The following is a 26797-nucleotide window of genomic DNA, read 5'->3' on the forward strand; positions in this document are numbered from 1 at the left end:
ACCCTTGGTGAAAAGAAAGGAAAGTATCATTAAGCTGGGTGGCAAAAAGAAAGGAATGTATTATTGAGTTATTCTTATAAGTGCATTCCTTTTTGGGAATGTTTCTTGGTCACACTTAAAAGTGGTGAAATATTGGGAGAATAAAACAGCACTTTGGAAATTGGAAACTGGAAGATCCTTATTTAAGATAAAGTGCATTGTAGAAGTAATCACACATCCCTTTAGACTTTTCCACATTTTGTTGTGTTACAATCTGCAACTGGAATAGATTTAATTGGTATTACCACTTGATATACTTAACAGTCTAAAGTTGCCAAATATTTTCACTGTGGCACAAAAATTAAGTAAACAAAAACAAACTGGTACTTGTTGGTTGGTGGTAAGAACTCCAGTTAAATCCATTTCATTGGCAAATTGTAGCACAACAAAACATGGGAAATATGGAATGGAATACATCACCAAGGCATTGTATAAATTAGCCATTTGAGTGGAAATGTAATATTTCATTAACTGTTTGGGGTGGGCCATATTTTAGTAAATTGCAGAAGAAAAGTCTTCCAAATTCCAAATCTAGATGTTAAAAGCTGATCAGCACTGAAACACAAGGCACAAGGGGAAGAAGATGCACTTAATACACATTACATGAAACAATAGTTATACCTATTAATGGTGTCAAAAAGAGATTTTTTAGCTCACAGCTATGACAGAATTAGTTAACACATGGTAAAGGGCAATAGTGAAATAAAAGTGCCAAAATATACTATAAATGTAAAATAAGAATCCACAAAGTGAAATAAAATGTGTAAGGTTCATAAATGTAAGTAGTATCTAATAATAATTGCTGCCTTAGTAATAAAGACTACTGAAGGTTAATTTTGTAGAATACATACATTTTATGAGGAATGAAACCTTAGAAATCCTTAAGTCTTTGTACTTATTCCATAATGACAAATGAGATTTCATGTAATAGTGGGGTTTGATTTCTGAAACGTCTCCAGCCAATTATGCATAATAAATTAATTTGCTATTATGTGAATTGTTTTATAAGAAGTTTTGAAGCAGGTAAGCGCCTAAATCAATAACCAGTCTCCTTTACAAATATCATACAAATCTATTGCTAGCCTTCACTCTTGGATTTTTCTCTGTGACTTGTTTGCATGTTCTGGATGTGGTCTTATTATGACATGCTGATAGTGTGAGATACGAGTAGAACTGAGCTTGGCATAGCTGTCACTGTGTCAGTAAGTGGTAAGAAGTTGGCTCTGTAGTCAAATGTATTTGCATTTTACACCCAGTTCATTGCTGGTTTGACTTGATAATTAAAAACACATGATCTACTACTTGTAGCAAATCTGTGTCACCAGAAGACCAGCTTACACTATTTTCTTTGAAAATTTTTCTTCTAAATAGAAGCTTCTTTTAGGCTACATAAATCTAAATTAATCTATCCTAAGTGGTATCTAAACCTGCTTGCTTTGGTTTGTGATGTCTTCTTGCTGTGTTCTAGGTATCAAAGAAGTTATTTTTATGTCTGACAAATACCATGATACTCCAGAGATGACAGCTGCTCGGCGCTTGTTTGATTTAGCTGGAATTATATACAGGTGATGCTATGCAGAGAAGCATTGTAACACTTTTCCCTCCCTCTTCCTTTCATGTGCTTCTGTGATCTTGTATTGTGCTGTTTTGGAGCCCCATGACCATTAACAGGATTTATAGGATCCACTATTCAGCAAGAAATTTTCTCCCTTTTGTATATACTGTTAATATTCAGGTATACATTGACCTTATGTATCAGTTGAGGGCAAGGTTTTGGGGCCATGATATGATCTGTGGACAAATCAAGGGTCAAACTGAGAGGCATGTAACAAAGGATGTAAAGGACAAAGCAAAGGAAAATGATGCCAAAGAACTTACAAAATTCTGGCAAGCATAACTGTTCCTCAGTGTAAAGTGGAGGGAACTATGTTAAATGGTGACTGTGTGATGTCCGGGCATGTGATGTGTGTGGGCCACGCATATGTAAAGGCAGGAATTAAGGTACAGCTTTAACTCTTATATAAAAAGGAACCATCTCCTTCTCTGAATAGAGTGGCGAAAAGCTAAACTTATTCCATCCTGGGAAAACAGAAAGCACACACACGCACACCTACTCTGTCTCGCTTCTTTGAGGGAAAGCGCAAAAGACCTGCTGCCGCCTCTATTTTCATACCCAAATATTCAAAAAGATAAGAAGTAGCGCTAGAGTGGTTAGAATTAGTGGGTTAGTGCTTTTAGGTTCTCCGAGGACAAGCGGAGCTCTCAATTTTCACTACTACTTAGAGAAAGGGATCATTCCTTTTTTGATAAAAGTTAAGATACAGTGCTTACATTGGCCCATGGATAAGTTGCCCCAGGGTTTTTTGGGTCCATTTTTTGACTAAAAAAATTGTCTAAAATTTCTAGACTTATACATGAGTATACACAGTAAGTAGGCAAAGTAAGGTCATTAAACACTTACAGGAGGTGAGGCCAAATAAACAGAAGACACTGATTTGGACAAATTCTTTCTTTGGCCATTCTATTTGCTTGGTGTCTCTGATGTCATATTTTATGCAAGCAAGGATGGAAATGGCATGGTAACCAGCATGTCTGACACAATTAGCACAACATCCAAACATTTGGGAGCAACCACTCCATATCATCTTTTTTGCATGTATAAAGGGCGAAAAGGTTGCTGTCAAATATGTTTGAATTCCATGTAAATTATATCAGGCCTGGCTGTCAGCCCATTTGATGAAATGTTCATAAATTGGCTCAGGGCTACAGACACATAGTTGAAAGGATCTTAGAGATCATCCTGTTCAACCCAGTGCTCAGCCATGGACCTGAAAAGCAGGTGCAATTGCAGCATCTCTCACATAAGGTTATCTAGCATCTGCTTAAATATCTCCTGTGGAAAAGTTTCCACAACGTCCTGAGGCAATTTTTTCCATCATTGAGCACCTTTTTACCAAGTACATAGAGAGTTCTCTCAGTGTTAGTCAGAATCTCCTTCCCTGGATTGTTTATCCATCAGTTCTAGTCTTGCCTGAGGCAGCAGAGAACAAGTCAAGATGTAAGGAGCACTTCACTCTCAGTGGATTGGTTTTACTATTTTCATCCCAATCCTATGCATCCTTGCTCAGAAACAAGTATCATTGAATTTTGTAGGGTTTATGTCCAGGTGTGTTAAAGGAAGGAACTGGCAAAAGCACCTAATAACCCCTATGGAATTCATGAGATTGTCATAAATTGACAGGCAACTTGAAAGGAGAGTATGCACACACACACATACACGCACACTATCTGCTTAAATATCCTTATCTTATATATAAAATTATACCTTTGGGAGCAGTTCACTCAGTTGGGAATAAACCTGATCAAATTCAGTGGAATTTATTTCTAGTAGATGTGCATGGACTGCATGGTTTCTAATTATGACTTAGGGGTGACTTTGAACAGTAAGTTGTTATTATACACACACACACACACACACATATAATATGAAGAATATTATATAATAATAAGTCGCTATAACTCCCAATTTTGGGGAAAATGCAGGATATAATTTAAAAAGATAATAATAAATAGTAGTAGTAGTAGTTGTTGTTGTTGTTAAGATTATCTGTTGCATTGTGATGACATATTTATATAAATATTCAAAGCAGTTGTACTCTAGATGTAACAGAATTTTTAAAATTTGAAACTGGATCCAAACAGAAGATAGAGAGTTCTACATTGGTAGTATTTTGTTTTCTAGAGTTTACCAGTCCTTGAGGACACTTCAGGAAAATGTCTTTCATTGTCCTAAAATATGGGTGATTTTTAGAGCTGGTGAAAAAACTAAATGTTTTCAGTAGTCCATGTGATACCCCTAATGTGCTATCAGATTAATCATTCTTCAAAACATGAAGATGCTTTATAATATTAATGCAGAACTTTATTAAATGTCATATGTATAACAACAGTTAACTTTAGGCTGGCTCCTATCTGGTGGGTCAAAATAGAAATTGTGAACCAATAAAGTCCTACTCTGTGGTTTTTCAGTGAATTATATGTCTACCATAGGCAGTTGGTGAAGTGGATGTGTAACTTCCAGACTTCCCCCTCTCTTCCCCGAGTTAGACAACCTCCAGCATTTCCTGCTGTTGGGCTGGATAAAGCTTGTATGCAACCCCAAATGTATTTATCATTGTGTTGACTGTTTTTGCTTTTTGTATTGATTTGTGAGGATATGGGTGTGCTTAATGAATCTCGAGAACTGAATTGTCAAGCTTAATGAGACACTAAATCCACACTATTTGCATAATCCTCTGTTTACTGGTAGATTGTAAAATATATCCACAGTCCCCAAATACCTTTCTTGCTAATTGCTGCAACAGATGCTCTAATGATGTAAAAGGATGAGCTTTGTTGCTAATATTAATTTTACAATTCTAAAGTTGCAACTTCTAAAATTATTTCAGCTTCACTAGCTTATATTTTCTCAGCCTTGCATAATGCAGTGTGTTGTCCCCTTTGCTCTAAGACTGCAAAAGCAAATTTTGGAAGTTTTGTATGAAAAATTGCCATGGGAAAAATACCAAATGTTACAGAAAAACTGGTTACATGATGCCACCTCCTGCAGCTAAGTTGTTAGAAATTCTTTGACTCCTGGCTAATTTATGAACTCCAATAGCTGAAGAACATACAGACTAAGCAACCCCATGTGTCTTTTTGTCTTAGTCTTTCTTGTCCGGGTTTCTCTCAGTATGGTGCACTATAATTGGCTCCTGTAGAGATAAAACACAGAGTGAATCCAAGGATATTTTTCCCTTCTTAAAATTTAGTTGGGAGCCAAAGCAAACAAAATGTTTAACTACTTCACTAGCTAATATCCATCTCTCTCTATCTCTCTCTTTCTCTTCTCCCTCTTCTTTTTTTTAGGAAATTCAAACCAAAGTGCAACAAGATAGTCATTGATTTTGATTCAATTAACAGCAGACCAAGTCAAAAGCCTCTGTGAGTTACATCTAATTAAATCTCTAGAAGATTGTGATTTTTCTTTTCTTAGAAGCTGCTAATGTCTTTCATCTTGAAGTTAGCCATAACTTTTTAATAGCCACTACAGTTTAAGCAGACATCTAAAGACTGTATCAGGCCTATAAATTTTTGGTCTTCCCAGCCATACCTTCAAGCTCTGACTTCTGTAACTTGCTAAACCTTTTCTAAATAGAACCTGTAGGTGAGACCTAGACTTGTCTGTGAACAGAACAAAGACTGACCAGTGATGATACCTGAATTGGTCAAAACAGAGTAACAAAAACCACAACTCATAACTTATGAATATTGACCCTACCTGGACAACTCAAGGACAACCTCATTAACATGCTAGTATTGCTTAGTAGGTCTGCATAAAGGCCAAACTATTCAAAATGTTGCCTTTCAAGCAGTATGGCTAGACAACTATACAACAGACAAAATACTGTGTTGTGTGAAATCCATCCTGGTATATTACACCTTGATATTTTACCAGATGTTCATCTCTTTAATTGCTTCTCCTGTTGCAGTGTGGTATATGAGCATGTGTTCAATTATATGTGAAAAATGTTTTGTATTTGGATGTACTGTTAGAATAGCTTTAATTCCTTTCCCCCAAGATATCTTCCATTTAGTAGACAATAAGTGAATAAATCATTAGGCTTTCACCTTTGGGACTCTAGTTGGAGCTGATTTTAATTTCTAAGAGGAAACTTGTTTATTGGTCTAAATCTGTGCTAGCCAATCCAGCATTTTACAGTTCTGGAACCAGCCTCTAAGGTAATGTAATCACTTCTTTTCCTTTAAGAAAAAAGGGGGAGCTTCAGTCTGTGCTGAGGTTGTTCATGCCAAATGTCATAATTAGGGTTTTAGCTTGCTTTTAGTTATTAAAAAATGGACCTGTGCCATACATTTCAGGAATAGTGGCTAAAACATCAGCAGTTTTTTCTCCTCTTCAATCTGAACTTGAGAGAAAAAAGGTTAAATATTAATGTACCTTATTGTGCATGCTCAGAAAATATTTCTGATCCTAAATGTATGTGGGTTTATTTTAAATATTGTGATCCTTCTGTGCACTCTTATTTTCTGTGTTGAAATCATTTTGTATATTAAGATGCTATGTAATTTGGCTCACAACCAGCATTCTGAAACTGTTATTAAAATTCTACATTGTTGAAGGAGACTCATTTTTATTATATTGTGTAGTTGGCTCTAGAGGGTTGCCTTTTGTGCAATCATATGTAAAGTTTTATATTTGTAATATAATTACAGAACATATATAATTATCACAAATTCCTTTGCTGTTGAAGAAGCATCAAGTTATGATGGTAGTAATGTATCCCGTTATAAGTATTTTCCTCTATTTTGACACTTAAAACTGGCCTCCAACTTTAACATTTTTTCTTCCAAATTTTCATTTCATTATTTTTGGAAGGTTTTCATAATTCATTGATAAGTTTAGCTATTGTCACAGATAAACCCTTTAAATTTGTTTATGATGGGAAATAATTGTGTGCCTTTAATTTTGAGGAGAAAACCATAAGAAGCAAAAAATGTACTGAATTGAAAGTCTCAACTTATTCTGTTGGTGTTGCCTGGAGTAGAAAAAGAAGCCATATTTATAGAAGAAGATATCCACGAGTTCTTTATCCATAGATTCAAGTATCCATGGTTTGAAACTATTTTAAAATATAAATTCCAGAAAGCAAACTTTGATTTTGCCATTTGCCATGGGGGCATGGTCTGTCTTGATTGGTGTGGCTGATTGGAAAGGATGTATGTATTGAATATTGAAGTAGACTGAATAATGAATTATATGCATGGACCCTGGGAATGGGAAGTAACAGAGTGGGCAAATGGCAGTGGGGCAAATGGTAAGCAAAGTGAGGGGGTTTATGGTTTTATGTCTCTGTCTTTCCTGCAGCAATCCTGGCATGTAGAGGAAGAAAGGGCTCTTGGAATTTACTTTGATAAGGATCAAAGGCTGGGCACGGACAGCCAGAAAGGGGGGCTGCATAGGACCAGAATGGGATATTTGCTAACAATAGCAGCACATTGCTAACAATAGCAGCAGTCACTGTAAGAAAGTCCATGTGCCACTTTTCTGTATTTTTCCCCATATTGGTTTGAATGTAGGAACTGAATTGTTAATAGGTAAATACTTTTTCCCAGTGGTAGTAATGCAATGGTAGACCTTGACAGAGAACCCACGTTCAGTTTTAAATCTTTGAACATGGGTGGACTTCTGTAGTAAGGCGCCTTTTCAAGTTGACCAAATGCTCCAAAGAGTACCTTTTAAAAAAAATTAAGTTAAAAATTAAGTTTATTATGCATTTTTGATTTACAGGGTTAATTCTCCCCAAATTCACTTTTTATTTCTTTTACTTTATATTTTATTTAACTTAATAGTTTTCTTAGCTCAGCATTTCAGTATTTCTTCCCTCCCAGTTAATTACCTTTGCTCCATTAAAAATTAATTCTTCATAGATTAAGTCATCACTATCATTAATATTTTCAGAAAAAGTTTGGATTAATTTTAGTTAATTTTTAACAATTTCACTTGAGTTTTAAATTGCACGCCGTGTAATTCAGCAGCAAATGAATTAATCTGTTCCAGAAGAGTCTATGGGACCATAGAGACTTGGAGTACTCTATCAAGAATGTTTTACAAGAAGTTAACACCATATGGGTGATATTTATGGCATAAGATACAGAGAATCAGAAGAGGGTTGAGTTTAACAGTAGTGGTTTTGATCCCATCTGAAACAAAAACAAGCTGGAAGAGGCTCTGAATCTGTGAAATTGCTTTGCAGAGCCCCTAAGTAGAGATGAAGGTCCTTTTCCAGGAAAAAGGAGGCATGTTGATGGGTGCAATGCATTGGGGATATAGCTTTTGCCTACCCCTGTCTTAGAGCCTGCTGATCTTTCAGCCTAAGTCATAAGGAAGACAGTTTTCCAAAATAAGCAAGACATCTTTTTCAGAATGTTTCATACAGACAAAGGGTACTTTCATACTACACAGTTATAGCACCATGATTCCACCTTAACTGCCATGGTTCCATACTATGGAATCCTGGGATTTGTAGTTTTAAGGTGGAGTATTTTGAATTCTCAGCCAGAGAGCTCTAATGACTCTCCAAACTTCCCAGGATACCATAGGTTTTAACCATTGCAGTTAAAGTGGAATTATGGTGCTATATCTATGTAGTGTTAAAAGGGCCCTAGGAATGTTGAATCAAAATAATTTTATTCAAAAATTTTATTCATTCATCATTTTAATTAACATGGGGCTTTATAATGACTAGAAACCCAAACTATCTGGAAAGATCTGATAAATTAGACAGAGTTAAAGCACTGTTGTAAATGGTGTACTGACACCACTAACTAAACAACTTTGCAAGAAAAAGTTTTATCAAGGAATGGAAACATACTTAGCAATGAATATTGTGCTGTTCTCCAGATAATAAATACAAATTGTATTTGTTAAAAGCTAGTACAGAAGTAGTTTCAGTAAAGTGTTCTGTGTCTTTAAACATGATGAGACGATACATATGGGAACACACTATGGGGGGAGCTCTCTATATTCAAGCCCCAAATAAAGTAATCTACACTTGAGTCACAGATTCAGCTTGCAAGTGGTAGGAAATTGTTAGTGGATTTTCCATTACCTTAATAAAATCATGTCTATGGATAGCTGCCCTGTCAGAGAGAACAATTCTTGTTTTGCTTACTAAGTCAAGGGAGCATGGGAACAAAGTATAGTGTGATTGTTTAATTATGCTGCTGTTATGTGTTGTCAACTTGCTTTTTACTTATGGCAACTCTCTGAATGATAAACCTCCAAGAAATCTTGTCATTAACAGCTCTGCTCAGGCCCTGCAAACTCAAAGCCATGGCTTCCTTAAATTGAGTTAATCAATCGACTATAATGCAGTCCTCTTTTCTTGCTGCCTTTCATCTTACTGTGCATTTTCAGATGCGAATTTATATTTAAACCAAACACTTGGGGTAATAGCTCTGCTAATAGATAACGAGTTTTTCAAAGCATGATAATAGATTGTGTCAGACTTACTGAGAGGTATGCTGTCTGTCCAGACTCACAGCCAGTGACTACTTTATTAACTACTGGTAGAAGCTTTAATAAAGCATATGGTTAATAAAAACATGTAGACATTAAATGTCTGATTGCAACAGCTTTGGTTTCCTTAATGTTGCTTATCTAAGAGGATAAGTGGAATTGTGCTGTCTGGATACATTTTTAACATGTCCCTGTTCTTGTTAATAAGAGTGTGGTTTAAATTGGTTGTCTGTGGAGTGAAATATTTCAGACAGACAGAGTCATGCTATAAGGCATTACTTGATAATTGAGGCATAATGACACTAAATCTAAGGGGAGTGTTGCTGGCTGTCATGACCAATAAGTAACATGAAGGGCCAAACTACTGAGTAGAATTGGTGTGTTCAAAGGAGAGACATATGAAGAAATAAGAAATTGAATTGCACACTGACTATTCTGTCACTTCGGATTGATCTTCAAGGACATAAAGGTGTAAAATAGAGAGATAGAAAAGTGGAATCCATGACATAGGCATTTTTATGCCCTTCCCCAAAGGTGAGTCATCAAAATTAGAAGATAACACAGACATTAGTGGGACCTGTATGTCTGAAAACAGTTGATTCAACCAAATAGTGGTGTACTGTTTTCATTGTCCTTTTGTCAGTGCCTTGTTTTCAGTTAATGTCTATTGTAAAATTTCAGGACTGCCTCATAACCAAAAGAAATGGAATATTATCAAACCACCAGTTAGTACTCTGAAATTTTATTTCACAGCTCATTTCAACTGGCTGCAGGCTCTAAAAAGCTCAGCTGTAGTACTATCTAGTTCTTACTTTCTTGTGATTTTTAGCAGAAGATCACAGGATAAAAAATACAGTACATATAATCATTATTAAGGCTTGTAATTGATAATAGGTAACACATACTATAATATTCTCTGAATAGGAATAATCCCCAAAGTGCTACTTTTGTACCTACTTAATTTGTGATAGCAATAGTTCTCTCCCACTTACTTGGTGTCAGTGGCAGTAGTGGGACCTCTTAGACAATGTGAGGGGTAAAGGCATTCCTTTTAAATATTTCTATCTCTGGGAAACATTTCTCACATGGTGCTGGAGCTCCTGAGCTTCTATCATGGATCTCCTGTCTGTCTTGGAGGACTTGGGACACATTCTAGGATGTTCATTTGGTCATACCAGGACATATACCTATTATTATTATTATTATTATTATTATTATTATTAACTTTTATTTATAAAGTGCTGTAAATTTACACAGCGCTGTACATACAATCTTTTAGTTAGACAGTTCCCTGCCCTCAGGCTTACAATCTAAGAAGACACGACACAAAAGGAGAGGGGAGTGGTGGTGGGGAATGGGATCAGGTCCAGCAGTTCTTCTCCACCTCCGAGGCCTGGACCAAGGCAGATTGACTGGAGGAAGGGCTTGGCTTCTTAATGGATGGTTAAAAGGAGGCTTCCTGGGTCAGAGAGGGGCTCACCTCTGGGAATGCTTCTCTAAACAATATAGTCTTTAATTCAGTTTTGAAACTGGGTAGAGAAGTGATGAGGTGTGCATGTGGGGGAAGAAGGTTCCAGGAGTAAGGGGCAGCAATTGAATGTATTAAACGAGCTGAATGATATAGCAAAAAATTAGTAGCAATAGGCAGGATATTTAAGGGTCTTGTAGGCAGGGGGCCTATTCATGTAGTCATGGATGAGAATCATGCTCATCCAGATGTTTTGAACTGTAGATATCAGCAGTTGTTGGCCAATATCTTAAGTATCAATACAGCAGGAGTATTTCCATTGGATTCCTGTTGCCATTGCCAATCCCATCTTGAAGTGTGCATCTCCACAGCCAATGAGTGGACAGCGAGCTGCCAAGCACCATTTGACTGTAGAGACATACCTCCATTAACAATGCTTTTGATAAAAGATCCTTTTTACAAAGTCTTTTTTACAGGAAACCTGCCCACCTCTGCCCCCATCGTCTCTTGTCTACTTGGAAGGGTTTTTGTTTTTGTTTTTTGTTTTTTTGCAGCATTGGCATTGGGAGGATAGGGAAAGAGAGCTGAAGAAGGACATACTTTCAGGCAAAGCAGACTAGCACATTGCACTGGCTTGGGGGCAGTATGGGGATGTGGCATTTAGAAGATGCACATCCCAATGCTGCCCCCAAGCCAGCTTCACGCCATCTGCCTGACCACATGGCCAGCAGCGTTGCGGTGCTCCAGCAGTGCAGTGTTTATGCACTGCACACTGCAGGAGCTCCATAAAGCTGACACCGACACGGAAAAGTCATCTTTTTGCTGGCTCTAAAAAGAGCAGCTTTCTGTCACTTCTTTTTTAGCTGGCAAATAGCCGGATAAGGGCCACTGCTTGTAGTTACCATGGCCCTGATCTGGCATTCAAAGGGACGGCATCAAGTTGCCCCTTCGAGCCGGTCTGTGTTGGCCCTGCTGGGTTGCAGCAACATGTCTGCAGTTAACAATGCGATAAAGATTGACCTGGAGAAGAATCTAGGTGATCCTGATCCTACTTTAGCTGTGTGTTCTTATGTACAACAGGTAAGGCAAACAGCTGCCTCCAGAATCAATTGTGGAGCTTGTGTGCAGAGTAAAACAGAAAAGAAAAGGATAAATATTAGCCTGTGTCACTAGCTACCCTGACATGTTGAAAAAGCATAGATCTATAAGTTTCACCATCAAAATGGTAATCATTTAAAAAGTGGAGAAAAGAAAAATAATAATGATAATCCAGGGATTCATTTTGGAAGAAACTTTTTACAGGGTGTCTAGAAGATTCAAAATATTTTTGTTTACTTTTACAAGGCTTACCTGACCAGATTGTTTTATTTCATACGTGCATACGTTAGTTTTGAATAAAAAGTTTGCTGAAACAAATATGCTGAACTGCTCCTCTTTTTTGTGGCATAGGAATCTCTCTCTGTTTTCTCCATGTTATTTCTACCTCTGCTACCAAAGTTTCTGTTAAAGAAGAAAAACCCAAGAATTCATCAGCTTCATTACATAAAGTAGACCTGTAGTCCAGCAAATCGCTGGAAGTCTGGATAGATGACTGCTGTTCCTTTTTGCTGGTAGATGGTACCTGGGAGCTTCTTACTGAGAGTAGTGATACACCCCAGCACCTTCAAGCTGGGCATATATGCATTTGGGAGCAGGTATCATTGAATAGGGAGCTTCTGAATATCTCCTCCCAGAATGACCAAGAAATAAAGAAGGTGGAACAACAAGGGTTCCTTAAAAAACACTTTGAAAACTCCTGTGCTGGATTGCTCTTGACGGAGTGACACTTCTTCAGTGCCATTCACAGCATTAGCCAAGCATCCACACTGGAATAAGAGAAATGTAATAATTTTTTTCCCTTGCAGATAGTGTTTTGGGCTCCTTGGAAGAACTATCAAAAGTTCACAGAAATCTTTACAGGAATCGTTCAGGGTTAACTGAAGCATATGCCCTTTAAATTCAAGAATGGTCTAGCTGTATTTAAGCCATTGTTTTTGGACATTGTTATATTTATACAGCTTTTACTGTATTGCCCATTTGCCAATGCCAGAATGCAAATACGACAAAGATAGAGTGTTTTCTATTATAAATCCAATAACAGTTTATGGTTTTCTTCTTCAGGGGTCTTAAATCACATCTGGCTGGTATCCTAATGTGATTCTTTTAACTTTAATTTTTGATTGGCTATAGAAATCTGTCTTTGCAATAAAAGAACATCAGTGTGTGCCGAATTTGCCTTGTGTTCTTGGAATGCAGAACAATTTCCCACCACTACCATAAAACAGAGGCGAGGTCCTTGTACTTGTGGGAACTTCACTGTTGTCCACAGAGCTCCTGTGTGTGGATGTATTTGACTTGAGTTCCAAAATTGGGTCAATGCGTGCATCCCAGTTTGACATGCAGACTCTGTATTTCTGTTTCTGAAATGCACCATCCCACTAATCCTTACCTGACCAGTGACTATTTTTTTCATTTTTGTAGCATATAAATAACAAACAGTGAATGTCAGAGGAACCTATAAAATGCATTTTGTTTAGGATCATTTTGGCTTGGTACTATACCCTAGAGAAGATTTCACCATGATATACAGTATCTTGCATAATGAAGATCAAGAAGTACATAGAAATAAACCCAGGTGAAAGCAGTGTGTGTGTGTGTGTGTGTGTGTGTGTGTGTGTGTGTGTGTGTGTGTGTGTGTGTATTCACCCAGGATGATGCATTTGTCACGTTGCTTCTGTAGATCAGCAACATTAGCTTAACAGCAGGTAGAATAATAAAGACCACACTAAAATATACACTTGCAAGTTAAAAGCCTGCTTAAAAATACAAGTTTTAATAGTCTGTCAGAACAGGGTAGGCTGTTAAGATATAAAGCTGGATATTATCACCACCTTTAACAACAACCCTATCTTGCTTTTTCAAGCATGTTTGTAGGCATTTGTTATTAAGCACAGGCAACAAATAATATGTAAATGATGACAGCTTCCATTGACAAGAATAACAGCTTCCCACCCACCCCTTCTGGGATTCTTTGCTGTAGTTGAAGCAGACTCACTGTAAAGCTGTGCTGCTACTTGCTGTTTGTGTAATCTGTCTAGAAGAATATTGAGATTATTTCAAGAAAGTGAAGTAGAATCAATAATGTCATGATCTCAGATGACCAAAACACTCCCCGTCCTAAAAAGGCTTGAAACCCCAATGAAATGGGTTCAGGCAATGTATTTGTGTACCCTCAGAGCTGCTGAGGTACAATCTTCTCAAGCCGCATTTGCCAAAAACAGGAGATCAGAACTTAATCTATAGTTCCCAACTAACTAGGACCAACTATTACAAAACAAAACAAATCATCCCCTGAATGGCTCTTTCATACCAGGTAGATAAACAACCTTTCATAATCAACGAAGGATATCTCAAAGAAGCCAGCAGTTTCTCAGTTCTCCAAGATTAGCCAAAATGAAGACGAGTCAAGCAAACTTGTTTGAAGGCAAATCAGGGCAGAAATTGAAGCCTGTCCATTTACTGGAGAGACCTGCATGCCTCTACAACTGACTGAAACAGTGATAGTCTCCTGCCTGTAGCAGTTCATTTTCATTAACTTTGTGCCACAATGAAATTACTCTGCATCTTCACATTGTTGACAGTCTTGTGATCATGATGTGGCAACAATGCCAATTAAATGCGTTTCCTTTCCAGGTTGTAACAAAACGAAATGGAAAAGTCAGTGTTTATGCACGTGAGTGTATTTCTGCAAGGAAATATAACATTAAGAAAATCCTTGAGGTCTGTGGCAACACTACCTCTAAATGCATTTTTTGAAGACATGAGCAATAGAGGCCCACCCAAACCAGCCAGCCAAGTCTTTGGTATGCACACCAGATCAGCCAGATGTTCTGGAATTAAATCTTAATAAATGGTTTTCTGAGAATTGACTTGGCCTTCAAAGAGGATAAGCTTTGTAAACAGCCATTGTTATTCTGAAAGGAGGACTGGAAAAGCTCCCAATTCCTATTCTAAATCCATTCCACAGGAATAACCTATCAATCTCACTTCGTAATACCTCTCCAATCTTGTATAACACCAAAAGAAGGACCAGTGCCAGGCCAATTCTTGGAATTGTTTAAAATATCCTTGGACAAAAAACCCATGCCTTTAAAATGGACAAAGTATAGCAAAACAACTATTCAAGACATATATTAAAATAGCAATTTACGTTAAAAACACTACAGAAAACTTTGCTTCTTCACTGTACCATATGTTTTCACAAGGCTGAATTTATTCTAATCAAAATCATATGTCCTTTGCAATTTTCATATTAATAACAATGTGGGATAATGTTATTTTGTGTTTAAAAAGTACAATATTTCAGATCATCATCCTTTGAAAGGGATGGCATGCTTATTGGGGGAAAAAATTCTACAATTTTATTGTGGCTCATCTGCTCCATTAATAAGGTTTGCCCATATTAGAAGGAAAGTTGTAATCTCAGTGTCTTTTGTAGAAGAAAGATTCAGTCCCAAAGATTCAGACTAAAATTTTCTTCCTTTAAAACCATTTTTCAAAATCAGCATAGTTTCACATCATATTTTATAGCTGAGGATTGTCATAGACATGACAGCTTGATACGTTCAATGTGTAAGATACAGGAAGAAAATATTTACCAAAGAACTGCACAATGGTATTAACAAATAGAAAATTGATAGATCAAATAAATTAAAATTTCAAAACCTCATAGCAATGAGTGCTATTTTACATTTTGTTTCTTATTAAGTCTAAAAACTCCCTCCTTTAATGATATAGAAGGGGAAGGTATAGTCTATGGCTTGTTGAAGTATGAAAACTCTGTTCAGTTGACATGAAAGGCTGACTTTATTTTTTTAAAACAAAACAAAGCGCACTCAGTAAATAGAAACAATAGCATTATTTTAAGGATATGGTCCAGTTCCAGAAGATTTATCTTCCTTAGCGCACTCAGTAAATAGAAACAATAGCATTATTTTAAGGATATGGTCCAGTTCCAGAAGCTTTATCTTCCTTATTTCTAGAGTTAGTTGTTATAATATCTGACCAGATGGAATTCAAGTGATCTCACAATTTGCAGAGTATAATATTTGTATGGCAACATTGTATGAACCAGAGTCGTGTAGTGGTTTGTGGGCCAGACTAGGACTCAGGAGGCCAGGGTTTGAATCTCGGCTTGGCCAGGTAAACCCACTGGTTGACCTTGGGAGTCACACTCTCTCAGCCTCAGAGAATGGCAATCACAACCCTCTCTGAAGAAACTTCCAAGGAAACCCAATGATAGGTTCACCTTAGGGTCGCCATATGTCAAATGACTTGAAGGCACACAACAACAACAACAACACTGCATGCAGGAACTTTATTTTTCTTACAGTTTTTAAAAGATCATAATTTATCTACATTGTAAGAATCTTCCTTTACTCTCCTCTTAACCCCAAGCTTTTCTATCATTTGTTATATTATCAAAAATGTAGGTGGAGTCAGAAGAAAAAAGGGAGAGCAGGGTTGGGCATTTCTTTGCACAGGTTGTTATGTTCAGGCCCATTGGCAATGCACATTTTTTAAAGTCCAAGTCAGATCATTTTAGAAATGCAGTTTACATTTCACACTTTTGAAAGGAACTGCAGCCTTGTTTATGAGGCCTTTCTTGAGTTATCATCACTGTCTCCAGAGAAATGGGCTTTGTCTACCCTGCATTCTTGTAGACATGTCAGTCTGACACCTTATTTTTCTTCATTCGCTGGCTGTTCCAGCAAGGACTACAGACATCCCAGCTGGGCATGTTGAGATGTGAGTAGTAAGCATTGCAAAACCATGTCTACCTCTATGGGTTGTCTGTTTTGATTTGGAAAAAAACCTCTTGATAGCTGCAGTCTAGGAGACAGACAGGCTATGCAGAAGAAGCTGGGATGCCTTTCTATGAAAATAAACCAGGAGCTGTGCTCAGAAAAGCAACTGATTTTTCCAGTGTCTGAAAAGGAGACTTGATCAGATGGTTCTCAGGTAACATAGGGAATAATGATTACATTTGCTTGAAAGATAGTTGTAGGGTCCTGAAGAGAAGGAGGCAAATAGAGATGAGTTATGCCTGTGTGATTATACTCTGAGATGATACAAATAATATATAAGAAACAGGAAAATAATTGCTTGATTAATTATAAGCGTGACTACTTCTATATACAATTCCTGCAATTATGCATTTGAGGATAGACTGACATGACATCAGCACTTATGACCTTTCCAGCGACAATTTCTCTAACTTTGCAGTCACCAGAAAAGGTGCCTTTTGAGTTCTGAGTTCTTTATATCAAGCTGTTACTGAGAGAATGAGTAAGAAGATTATCACATACGGATGGGATAGCGACGGAATTGCCCCCTCGTCCTTATCCTGTCATTAACCCGTCTGTGATTGTGATAGCATGAAAGACTTTCAAATAGTAGTGACAATTCCGCTATTAACGTGTCATTAAAGCAAAATTGCAATAATGTGAACTTGCCAACCAATGTCACTTTAGTGGTGGGTTAATGACGGGATTTGTGCAACGTCATCTGAAAGTCCTTCCCATGATTGCATGTGAAGAACTTGACAAGGACAAGATAACCCCCGTGTGATAATCTCCTTAGTCTAGCCAGTTTTTAACTGGTCACTTCTCAGCTTTATTTCTGTACTATTCCATGTTACTGGCTTTTCACAAGCTGATTTAATAATTGGTTTAATACCCTGTAACAGTGGTGTCCCCGCCTGGAGTCTCACCAGGTGTGTGGGATGGGGCTTCTTGGGATGAGGCTTGGGGATGTGGCCAACACATTGCTGTCATGGTGCCATTCTGCTAGTGAGTAGAATGATGCAGTGTGGCAAGGTGGAGGGGTGCACATGGCAGCTTAAGGCAGCTGCCCCCCCCCCCACGCCTGCCGAGTCCCATGTGGCGGTTGCCACACAGGACTTGGAATGTTTTGGGGGGTACTACCTTTTAAGACAAGTAAGCATACCCACACCTTGGTGCTCTGTTCTACTCATGCCACCACCCCTGAGGCCTTCCAAGTTCTGCATGGTGGTTGCCATGTGGGACTTAGAAGGCAGCTGGCCCACTGGGTGACACCCTCCTCTGGAGTGTCACCCAGTGTAGTCTGCACCTTCCAAGTGATGTCACTGCCCCCTAAGCTTTCCAACAAAGATATTCCATTTTCAGTGTGCTTACATCATCTGAGTGAAGCCACAAGTTCTTGCAGCCCTCTCCCCAAATGCCCCCTGCTTCCCCACTCCAAACCTGTGAGGGATTTGCCCCACAAGAGTGGCGAAGGGGGAATGCTATAACCTATAGAAAACTCCCACATATCTATATCAGTTTATATGTTGACGAAAAGAATTTTAAACATAGTGACTGAAACTGGTACTTCAAATCAATACATTCAAATCAATTCAGATGTTAAAGAAAAGAAAAAGAAAGAACCCCAAGATATCCTAGGCCTCTTTTAGTATGCATGCCAAGTTTCAAGAGTTTGGATTCAATCATACTGGGGCTATCAATCTGACAAACAGAAAGACACTCATCTTTTGCATGTTGTTGTTTTTATGTCCCGTTGTACCATCCTGGATACATGAAATTCTGTTTAATTTTAGAAGGTAAGCAAGTTTGGCCCTATTTAGTTCTTGGATGGGAGACCATCTAGGAACAGCAGATATCCCCAGTTTGGGTTGGAAAGAATTGTACATGAAACCCTGGAGAAGCATTGATAGTCAGAATTGATACTATGGAGCTAGGTGGACTGATGGTTTGATTTAGTGTAAGATAGCTTCCTGTGTTCCTAGACAGAAAAACAAGTTCTGGCCTTATCTATTGATGTGCAAGGCCTATTATGGTCTTCCATTGGCATTTCATACCATCCATTTGCACATCACTCAAAAACAAAAGAAAAGTTTTGTTTCAGTGTCAGGCTATTCTGGACACTGTTGACCAGGCACAATAATACAGGAAGGAGAATCTTAGCCTGATAAGTGTACATCTCAATCCATTCTAGGTCAAAGACATAGAAAACTCTTTCAAAACTTTATTCCTAACCTATGTGCTGCACAGATCATTGAAGACTGTATGTTTAATACTTCCTCAAGGAAATAATCTTTCTTCCACGCAAGATGGACAGAAGAATGTTAAGTGGTTAAAGGGGTCACAATCCAGCACATATCTAGCCCAGTGAGTAGCATGGGCTCATGGCATTGACTTGAGGCCATAATGGCAGCAGCCGTATAGCCTGCAGTGGGATTGATTCATGTGAAACAAATTTCAAATTGCAGCCAGCATGGAATATTTTTAAATAAATTAAACAGCTGTTTAAGTTCTTAAATTAAGACTAATGGGCTAGTCTTCAAAAGCATCTGCATAATAGTCATAAAGTAGCCTTTTCTTTCTGTTTTTTTTTTTTTTTTTTATAAAAAGAGAACATTTATTTATGGATGATAAATGAATGCACCTGGTGAGAAAAAACGACTATTCATGAGGAATGTGTGCCAAGCTGTTAGAGACAGCTCAAAAATAAGAACATTCACACAAACGTAGTTCGACTATAATACAGAATATTATCATGTTCTAAGGCTAATAAATTAAAACTATATTTTAGATTTTTCAATATATATTTTATTAACTTTTAAAACATACATAAGTTGACAGCACTTAATTACATGCATAGCGCAAACCTAACCTAAACTAAAAAACATACCCCAGATCCTGTTAGTCTACCTTACTTTCGCACCGTTTTCCCACAATACCACCCCTATAAAATCATAACAATTCACATATAATCACAATTACCTAAACATATCTAACACAAACTATAGTTGACTTCCCACTTCCAAACCTGATAACTCTAACTCAGTATATATGATTTATCAGTAATGCCATCTTATTTTGTTCTTACTTCAGCCCTAAATTATTACACAAAATTGTTCTAAGACACTATATCCACAACCATAATCTTCCCTTCTTTCTTCTTCATATAAAGCAAAAATAATTCCCAGCCTTTTTTTGAAGTTGTCTAGTGATTTTTTTTAATCACTGTTACCAGTTTGTCCATCTTGACCAACTCAAAAACATTAATGATCCACCCATCTTCTGAAGGTACACTGTCCTTTTTTCAGTTCTGGGCAAATAATAGTCTTGCTGCTATAATCATAGGATGCATCACTTTATGATTTATATCTTTAAATTTCTGTTTTGATATGCCCAACAAGAACAGCTCTGGCCTTAACACAATTCTACATTTAAAAATTGATTGCATTAATGTCTGTATCTGCCTCCAATAATTTCTTGCTTTGTCACAATACCACCACATATGATAAAACGTACCTTGATGTCTGCCACATTTTAAAGTCCTTTATACATTTTATATAATCTCGTGTCAAGTATTATTGATACATAGTCTTATACAAGTTTACTCTCATATCATAGGATAATAATTCTTTCAGCCCCACCATCCACATTTTCTCCCAATATCCCATCTCAATATTATAACCAAAGTTCTTGTCCCATGTTACCATATAATCTTTTACCTTTTCATCTTCCATTTGTATTTTGAATAACATCTTACTTTCCCTATACATCATTATTAGTACACAAATTCAATTCAAACTGTTTTTTAAAATCTAGTTTACATATTTTCAATACAACTGGCTCTTCGTATCCATTGAGGTTTTGCTCTCTTCCCTCTCCCACCTTGGATAGCAAAATAGTGGGATCTCAAGTTACATTGCTCCCAATGGTGGTGTGATGTGTGCGTTGCCATGTGCATACACCGCCATTGGAAAAACAGGAGTGGGGCCATCTGTGGATGGTAAGCCTTCCAGATTCGTCAGTGCTTACAAACATTATTTGACTAGGATATACAGGATTCTATAACATACAACCATGACAGCTAGTGGCATCCAAATTCAATAATTCTGTAGTATGGATACATCCCACGACAAAGTTGCTCAAGAAGGCATTACATTCTGTGTCAAAAGCCTGAAATAAATACAAGGGAAACACTGGAGGTGAGCATGTGAAGTAACCAGGGAGGCAAGGGGTACCTGACGATCCTTGCAATAAAATAACCAGTCATTGGACAGTTGTTAGAAGAACAGAATGGCTTCATTCACACTACACAGTAATAGCACTATCATTCCACTTTAACTGTCAAGGCTACGTTCTGTGGAGTCTTGGGATTTGCAGTTCAGGGAGGAGCATTTAGTATTCTCATCGTGCTATAACACCACCCCACAAAAGCTACATGGTCACTCCCAGTGTTACCAGAAGTAATATCATGTCATTTCCAGTTGCAAAAATATTCCCAAATAAAGTGAATCTTTGGGAGTCGATAATTGGGGAGAAAGGACCCCCAAGTTGCCATGTTTTTGTGTGATTCCTGGACAGAGGTACAGTTTCCTGCCCTATCAGTCATTGATGTGCAAGACTTGTAGAGCATGAAAGGCTGTGGAAGAGACCACACTGCCTAGTACTCTCTACACTGCAATAGTTTGTTGAAAACCTAAGTCTTGTAGTTCTAACCACTACAAGAGTCAATACTTGACACTAAGTCATTGGGTTACACTAATGGTTAACAAATTATGATGTGTTGGTAGCTTTCTGAATTTTCTTCAATACCTCCTAGTCCAGGTGTGGGGTCGGGGGTTAGTACAGATGAGACGTGGGAACTCATTACCTACCAGCAAAGAGGGGAAAAGCCTGCAGCAAAATATTTTAATGGACTGAAAGATTTAGTTCCCTGAGCTGGTGCTACAGCAAGTTGAAGCCACTGCCCATGTGAGGTGTTTGCTTCTTAGTAACTGAATTGCTATGGGCAGCCACAACACTTGTTTCCTGACCTTCTTGCCAGCATATTTTAATGTTTAAAGCATTGCTTCCTGCCGAAAAATATTTCAGCTTATATCTGCTCAGACAAGAGCTGGAAGATTTGTTTTCCCAGATGTGCTCTCTGTCCAGTTTATCTGTCTCTTGCTCCTCCTTTTGCTGTTGATTGCTAACAACATAGCACACCACCGAAGCGATGATTGTTACAGCTTTTGTTTTCAGATGACAAATTCTTACTCTGTTGCCACAATAGCAGAATCCTTGCTATCTAAACGTTCCTTGCGGGATGACTCTAGGGCAAACAGTTGCAGCACTGAGGCCTACAGTCATAACCGATGATAAAACCTAGTATCCATTGACAAACATAAGACGTGGTATTTGGTGGCTAAAAGAAATCTGAACCTACCAGTGCAGGAAATAGCAGTAAAAGTGGAAAGTAGCACTGTAACAGTGTAGTGTGGTAGAAAATATGGCACTGAGTCTTTCAGAGCAAGAACTATAAGACATGAGGAAGTAGTAATACAGTCAGTACTGAGTTATGTAAGTGTTTATTTCTGCAGGATGATATGTGTTCTTGATGCATAACCAAACAAGATACTTGTGATCTGCCTCTCCTGTGAAGATTTACAGAAATGCTTGTACACGTTGCTTGCTCTTATGTCTGCTACTTACATATTATAATGTGAGAAACAGATAGATAATCATACAATGCCTGCAATTTTTTTTTCACACTTATATTTTCAGACACAAGGACTTATTGTAGAAGACATAAATGTAGACATTTAGTGCTTGTTCATAGTTTTTAGGCATATTCACCAACTGCTTTGCTGTGCTAAATGCACTCCAAATACAGAATTATTTACTTTTTATTTCTAATATTTAATATCCTGCTGTCTAATCCAGAGGGTTCTCACTGTGGCTTACAAATGGAACAAAATTAAAATACACATAAACAAATAAAAGCAGCAGTCATGAAACACTAAAGAAATATGAATACAAATCAACCAGAAGCCAATAAATTCTGACTCAGATTTAGCAGCCTCAAACTTTCTCGAATAAAATAGATCCTACCCCCTCCCCACCTGCCCCAGTCATGATTATTTGATGCTCAATCCCAGGCTCATGAATCTCTGTTTTTAAAAACACAGGCACTGTTCAGACTGTTAAATATTGTACTGGGAATAATGCTAGTGCTTGCAATAAAATAAATAAATTGTATTGTAATTACTTTCCTGACATGGTGCTGCAGAGTCATGGTGAGAAAATGCAGCATCATGATGTGCAGCTGCAAAGCATCGCAGCTGGGGCTGAATCTTAGCAGAGCTTGTTAGTGTTTTGTAAGCAATTAAAATAACAGTGAGCAGTCTAAATAAATTGGTTATCTCCAATGTGCCGTTCACATTGCTTTAGAGGATTTTGCCATTCATATTTGGCAACAGCTTTAGCATTAAAGTTCAGTTTGCATCATATCTCTGCCATACAGCATTGTTTCATTCAGATGAGTAGTATTAAATGGGGATCAAAAAGCCTGTCGATACATGACAACAACAAAGCTGATTATGATGATACTTAGCATTTTTATATTTGCCTTTAGTCAGTGGCAGCTTAAGGACAAAATAGGGAGTATACCTACCCCTAAAATGGTGGGAGAAGAGCTCCCGTCCTGCCCCGGTTAGTCCACAAGCTGCTAGTGGCTTTAGTACAATCACAACCTGTTCAAAGAGCATCACAGATAACTTGTAGTGGATGTTAAAATGATTAATTTGAAAGTATATATGAATATAGCATATCCAGAACCCAATACTGTATGCCAACAGGTACATCACTCTGTACCCGTGAATTAGTACCAGTTGGTAGCATTTCACAGTCTGCAAAAGGTGTTTAGCTGTTATCAAACTGTAATTTTGTTGCTGTGCCATACACATTTAGCATTTGTCTAAGAGGAAGAAACAAAACGTTGCATAATATTCTCGCCTCTTAATAGAAAAACTTCTCTTCAAAGTTTGTGACAGGCCGACAACCATACAGCCATGTCTTCCTCCAGGTTACTCTAAGCCGGCAGGGCTCTCCAGTCCGCAAGCCTAATGAAATCTACAGAAGCTCTGAGTCACCCTGCAAAGTCTTGGTGAGAGAACAGTTTCTTCTCTCACTTCCAGAGTGATGTCTTCATCTCTCGCTCACTCTTAGGTATCAGATTCAGTTTGGGACTCAGTCACCTTTTGCATACATTTCTCCACAGGGAAGAGGGAGCAGTGAACATGGCTTTGCACTGCATGGTGATGCTTCACATACTTTCGCCATGGTTCAGATGTTGTCAAAGCAAGTAGCCGTATCTGCTATCATCATCTATTCTCTGGAGGGCTATAAAAGATGAGGCTGAATGTAACACCTTACCCCAGTATTCCCAACACCTGCTATAATGTGCAAGGACTTTGAACTGGCCAGTTTTTATTTCCAACTGACATTTCATTCTATCCTGTTTTATATTTTCCAACTGACTCTCAGCATTTCCCAGTTCAGTTCTCATTTTTCTGTTTTTGGGGGGAAGGTTAAATAATGAATTGTTTATTTGTTAACCGCTTTTCCTACGATCAAAGCGGTGTACAATATCGTTAAAAACAGGCAATAAGAACAATTAAAAATTCACATCTAAAAATACATATTAAAAGAAGTAAATTCAAACAAGATTAAAAACATATTATAACATACAATAAACTATTAAAACCATGAATTACTATATATCAAAGACAATAGGGGGGAGATAGTCTCAGACGGAATTGGGAGGGTAGGCTTGTAGGAAGAGATGAGTCTTTAGAGCCTTCTTAAAGGCTTCCACCGTTCCACTGAGGCGAATCTCTTCCGGTAGGGCATTCCATAGAGAAGGCGCCACTGCTGTGAATGCCCTTTGTTGTGTGATCGCCAGTCTCACCTTAGGGTAGCTGAGTAAGGATTTTCCTGTAGATCTGAGTGTGTGGGGAGGATTATGTAGGGAGAGGCGTTCCCTCAAGTAACCCGGGCCCAAGCCATTTAGGGCTTTAAAGGTGATAACCAACACTTTGTTTGCTCCCCCCCTGCTGCCCCAATTTAATATTTTGTCCATCATTCTGGACTTCACAGTTTGAAACCTCAGAGGAAATCAGTATTCTAGAAGAAACAATTGAGCTTTATCTAGAGCTCCAAAGAAAAATGTATTATGTTGCTTATACTGCTGCGATAATAATTCACATAAGAATGGAAAGAGGAATTGATAGCCTATAGTTTCCATTCCTTTTAAAGAAAAGTCAGTTCCCTACAGTCTACATATATAGTCGCTAAGAACAAACAAACAACAGAGAATTTCCATAGAAACCCAAAAGCAAAATAATACAATTATGGGTTTTTTAAAACGTATTTATTCTGAAACTATAATGATACAAAAAGAGGCAAGTATTTGAAAGGAATATGGGGTGGGAGGGATGAAACAAGACTGTATGAGAAGAGAACTCTATAGCAAGATCAAACTAAAATGGCCTGCATGAAGAGTAGGAAGGACCTCATTAACTCATTTGTCTTAGGCCTCTCTGAAAAAGAAAAGAACCCACTTTCTGAAGTCAGCGCTGGAACTGCTGCTCATTTTCAAATAGTCACTTATGTAACGAAAGCAAGAAGATACACACTTCATTATCTCCTTGCTGATTTGGATCAGCAGGTGGCTTAGGCCTGCTGCGGAGTAGCAATTTTTATATTGCTCCTCAGCAAATAACTTGGCATTAAGAGTTTTATGCTGTACCGAGGAGTAACATTAGCATTAGCATTAATGAATGCTAATAGAGCACTTTGCCCTGAGAAAACTGCCTATTTGCATTCATGTAGCCAAGGACAAGGTCAATGCACATAACATCCAGGATTGTGACAGAAACTAGTAAATTAAACACTGAACCAGAAACAGTTCCACACTCGTCTTTAAGTGCACTGCAGTGTTGCAAAGTCAGAGAGAGAAGGAAGCAGCCAATATGACTTGAGGGCATAATATATATCTCTTACCTTCTTGTCTTCTGGGGTCACAGTCCTAGCATATTGTAACATTTTGAGGTGGATTTCCAAGCTCTCCAGATGGAATTGAAATATTAGCTACCCCCATTTTTAGAAGTATGTGAGATACCAAATCATCTGCCCAGATCATTCAATTTCTCCCAAGACAGAGAATACAGCCCAAGCTGCAATATCCATCAGGTATATGCACTCACCTGTGATTAACCTTACTTGGCCATAAAATGTCACAAATCTTGAGTACACATGAAGCTGAGAGAATATACATTTGTCAGTAAAAAAGGTGACTGAATAAAAGATTTGGGGTGACATTTTTCATGGGGGTGGGAGCTGAATCTTGACTTTGCGGGGAAATTGCTTTCTCTGTAAATCTTGGGCCTAACTGAATAAAACACACATTTCTTTCCAGTTGGGAAGCCATTCTCATCGACATAATGAAGGCATTGTAAGTTGTGACTTCTTGCAAACTCTGAGAAAAACCAATCTGCAATCTTGACAGATATGATCTTTTCCAGGATATGCTCTTCATCTACAGCAAGAGACCTCAATTAATTTATGAGAGGGACATCAGACACTGAACTCTCTAGCTCAGTGTAGGTGGCAATGTCCCTTTCTGAATTTATGTGCTTTATTTTTTTTAAAAAAAAGAGAGTTGTGTTAAGCCTTTCTTTCATTCCAACAGTACATTAAAATTCTAATGGAAGCCACTTGTAGGCATTTTTAGAATGAGTGCTATTTATTGTTCAGCCCCAAAAGAGGGGGCGAAGGGAGAGGAAGAAAAGAAATGTCCCACCACTTTCCAAACAGTGATGTTTTTAAGATGGAACAAATACAGGAGGTGCAGGGGACAAAAGGAAGAACCTTGAGAAAGAATCTAGAGGGAAAATATTTGCTACAACTTGCTGAAATAGTCGTCATGCTGTGAGTAATATGTTCGAAGTGGTTTCCCCAGAGCCCAAGCAACAGTAGCCAATATCACTTTAGGCAACTACTTTTAGAGTGACCTCCATTTTACAGTAAAGTGGTCAAAAATTGCTGAGGCTAGAGGCTGCTTTTATTTATTTATTTTTAACATTTTCAGGATGCAGGCCTTTTGATATGGCATGTCTAATAAACAATGCAATGACACAGTAAAAATGAACTAGAACAGAATTTACAAAGTCTGAAACATACTGTAGATGCTGTGTGGTAATATTAACAACAACAACAACATACCTTTATTTCAGCCAACAGGCCATTAGGCAACAGAATATATATAAAAAATAAAATGTTAAAATAGCACTA

The 26797-nt window shown here is 37.8% G+C and overlaps 1 protein-coding gene across 8 annotated transcripts in view; it reads left to right on the forward strand.

Annotated features, from left to right (window-relative positions):
- Nucleotides 1-26797, forward strand: part of DCTD (dCMP deaminase) — a 63664-nt gene that overhangs the window by 15201 nt on the left and 21666 nt on the right. For 5 of the 8 annotated variants that reach the window (XR_016281432.1, XR_016281433.1, XR_016281434.1 and 2 more), the window contains exons 5-6: nucleotides 1508-1604; nucleotides 4948-5022. Coding sequence is in view for 3 of the 8 variants with exons in the window: in XM_089526995.1 (XP_089383121.1) it covers nucleotides 1508-1604; nucleotides 4948-5022; nucleotides 14319-14325 (179 nt within the window). In the remaining 5 variants the exon portion in view is untranslated. Of the gene's footprint in view, nucleotides 1-1507; nucleotides 1605-4947; nucleotides 6219-14318; nucleotides 14482-26797 lie in introns of those variants that run through there. The other 3 variants (XM_089526996.1, XM_089526997.1, XM_089526995.1) reach the window with 2 other exon arrangements.

Source organism: Sceloporus occidentalis, unplaced genomic scaffold (genome assembly GCF_023333645.1).
Source record: "Sceloporus occidentalis isolate IW3139 unplaced genomic scaffold, rSceOcc1.0.p SCAF_5, whole genome shotgun sequence".
Lineage (NCBI taxonomy): Eukaryota > Metazoa > Chordata > Lepidosauria > Squamata > Phrynosomatidae > Sceloporus > Sceloporus occidentalis.